At 43.6% G+C, this 3,244-nt stretch overlaps 1 protein-coding gene across 1 annotated transcript in view; it reads left to right on the top strand.

The window, feature by feature from the left end:
• Positions 1-1,818: 1,818 nt before the first annotated feature.
• Positions 1,819-3,244, top strand: part of LOC310787843 (metalloreductase STEAP4-like) — a gene marked incomplete at both ends in the record, with an annotated part of 9,392 nt that continues 7,966 nt past the window's right edge. The window contains 3 exons of the mRNA XM_083649309.1: positions 1,819-2,019; positions 2,596-2,703; positions 2,991-3,061. Of these exons, the coding sequence (XP_083505435.1) occupies positions 1,819-2,019; positions 2,596-2,703; positions 2,991-3,061 (380 nt within the window). The remainder of the gene's footprint in view (positions 2,020-2,595; positions 2,704-2,990; positions 3,062-3,244) is intronic.

Consider the following 3,244-nt stretch of genomic DNA (forward strand, 5'->3'; position numbering starts at 1 on the left):
GTGAAGCATGTGATTCGTTTACTGCACTTACCCAATGAGCAGATAGTGCATAATTTTACGCTTAAAAGGCGTGGTTGTAATGCTTAATGCTGCGTGTAGCGCCAATACCAAAATATCAAGTGCGCTGGTCCACGCCCACTGATCTGCACTGCGTCTGGCGTTGAGCGCAGTTCATAGGCCGATGCAACGATAGATCCCAAGAACCACAAACATTTGATTTAATTTGATTTGATTTATTAGGATTAGCTTATGCAAAGCATATGCTACTCTTACTGGAGTCCACATAGAATATTAAACATCATACATTTACAAACAAGACAATCAGTTACATGATAGGCAAAGATAATTCAAGACAAATTAAAGCAAATTAAAATATATAATACGAGTTATACAGTAACCAGACACAAAGCTGCTGGTCTGCAATTAAGAATCAACATCTCTGATTTGATTTACATGAATGACCAATTTTACAAGAAAATGAGTGAGTGAATGACCAACCTGACAAGATAAGTTACTGGTCTGCATTTAAGAAGTAATAACATCTCAGTCTGACTTACATGAATGACCAACCTGACAACAAAGGAGTTGTAGTAGCCTATACTAATATCAATATACTAGTAGTATACTGCTAAGTATATTTGCCTAATACTTCTTGACACTAAATTGGCCCAATTCAGTATACTAGTAGTATACTTTAAGTGTAAGGAAAAAGTCTGACCATGATTCGAACCCAGGGACCCTTCCTTTTCTTCTGTCTTATCCACTCCACTATCCGTTCAGCTGAGTAAAGTAGAGCATGTTGACCATAACACTATGGGCTCTATTCTCCCCCTGGCCTTAAATGTGGGTTTATGGCTGGGCGCTATTAGTGGGCGTGGTCACGCACATTCCCTAATTTTTCCTTGACGCTAAAGCCAGATTGCACGGCACTAACCATTTAACCATGCACGCATTTTTAAGCGTGGCCATTGGTGATCTGCACACTTGCACACATATACAACTGGACACACACTGGACATGCATGCGGACACACATACACAACATATCTCAGAGTTCTGCTCTGCCGCCTCTGCTCGTGTCACAGCTTTGCAGAGGTTTAAGCATGCGGGCGTGAACACTCTCTAAATGTGCACATCCCAGTGGTTCAGTTGGAACACTGGAGTTTGAAATGATAATGATTGTGTGGGCCAGGATCTCCCACATGGCACGATGCCTAGTATGGAAATAGGAGAAGGCAGCCCAGAATGCATCAACCTAAGTTTTCAGTTTTGTTTTTGTTTCAAATGTGAACGTCAAATTCTGGCTGCACTAAATATGTCTTTTAAACAACTCTATGTTGCAAAGAACCAATAAAATGTTCATGAATGTAAATCTGACTTTAATCCACGGTGGATAGAGGGTTGCTGAGATATATCATATCACGCTGAGTCATTATCAAATGATTTCTGTATCGATTATTTAACTCAAAGCATGACCAAAGATACGATTAATTAGGCCTACACTCTGGACTTGAGGAATGACTCACAGTCACACAAACAATCAAGCACGTACAAACACCTACATGCACACATTCCGACACCCAATGTCGTATCTAGATTACACTTTAATAGGTGTAATAAACAAATTCCCCCACCCTCCCACACACTCAAACATGCTGTAATTTAGGGCTGGACTCTGCGGTATAGCGGGTTAAAGCTCACTTGCTGTTGAGACCAGACGAGAGACAACCCCACGGTTCAGATTTCACAGCTATTTCCAGAAAAGGCACAGCAGTATAAACACGGTGTGGACTTGACATTGGCTGACACAGCACGGGTCATGTCAGCCGAGGGGAAGCCAGAGAGTGTGTGCCTGAGTCCTCTGGGCGCGGCAGCTGTCCCTGAGCAGGAGCTGCTGTGTGTGTTTGGGACGGGGGACCTGGGGCGCTCTCTGGGCCAGCGTCTGCTCCACACTGGCTACAGGGTGGTGTACGGCAGCCGCAGACCTCACAGCTGTGGCCCCTTGCCTCAGGGAGCTCAGGTACGACACAGACATGAGATCTGCAGAAACCTTGCACTTTAATAGTTTGCATTGACACATAGCACAGCAGAGATGTGTGTGATTATGCTCTATACCAGGGATACTCAACTTGCTTTGCCCGGGGGCCACTTTCGTGAAATGATAGAAGGCCAGGGGCCAGTTAATAAACAAACAATATACATTTTTCTGTAGCGGATTGTAGGTTTTTGGGGTGTCAGCCGGAGTTTAGTCTGACAATGTTGTGCACACCGGATAGTTAGTTAGGTTACGTTAATTAAGTTAAGTACATACATAAGTGCTTGGGTAGCGAGCAGACGGCAGTATTTGACAATTTATCAGCTAAATTATAGATTATTGAAAGATATTCCATATTCCAGACTGAAATGCTATAACAGAAGTGGAGTATTGGCCAGAATGAAATGAACATTTGGACACTTATTCAGCAGATATCTTGCATGTTGCGTTCAGGTGCACTGTAAAAAAAAAAAAAAAAAAAAAATGAAATTCCATCGCGGGCTGCGTGTGTTCATGTGTGCGTGCTGTTGTCTCCATGTCCCTAATGTGTGTGCTTTCCAGGTGCTGAGCCATGCAGCAGCTGCACAGTCTGCCAGCCTGGTGTTTATTTGTATTCACAGACAACATTATGACTTCCTGGAGACCCTGGCGCCTCAACTCAAGGGGAAGGTGACTCTGAAATTGATAACCATGCCGTTATTGTGTGTTGTAAATTGAGCTGGAAAGGAGTGTATAGGCATAATCTGTTCAATGGTCTGAACTGTACGGTCTTCACCATCATTAGCATCATTAACAATCAGTGTAACATTTTCCATTCACTCTCATGGAAATAATCATTGTCAGTTAGCCCAGCCAGTAGATTGATCTGTCTCTCACTCACTCTCTCTCTCTCTCTATCTCTCTCTCTCTCTCTCTTTTGCCTTGTCTCTGTCCATGCTGATGGGGTTGATTACCAGGTGTTGGTAGACCTCAGTAACAACCTGAAGAAAGGTATCTACCCAGAAGCCAATGCTGCCTACTTGCAGAGGTAAGTGATTGTTCGTAATAATGTTCTGAATAATGTTCTGTGAGGGGGGAAAGTCTCTTAATGTTGAATTGATCGGTTAGTGGTTCTCACCTTGGGGGTTGGGACCCCCCCCCCCCCCGGGGGGTCATGATCATTTTCAAAGGTCATGAGATGATTTATGGGATAGGGGAGCGGGGCGGGATC

This window comes from Poromitra crassiceps (genome assembly GCF_964638095.1).
Source record: "Poromitra crassiceps genome assembly, chromosome: 1".
Lineage (NCBI taxonomy): Eukaryota > Metazoa > Chordata > Actinopteri > Beryciformes > Melamphaidae > Poromitra > Poromitra crassiceps.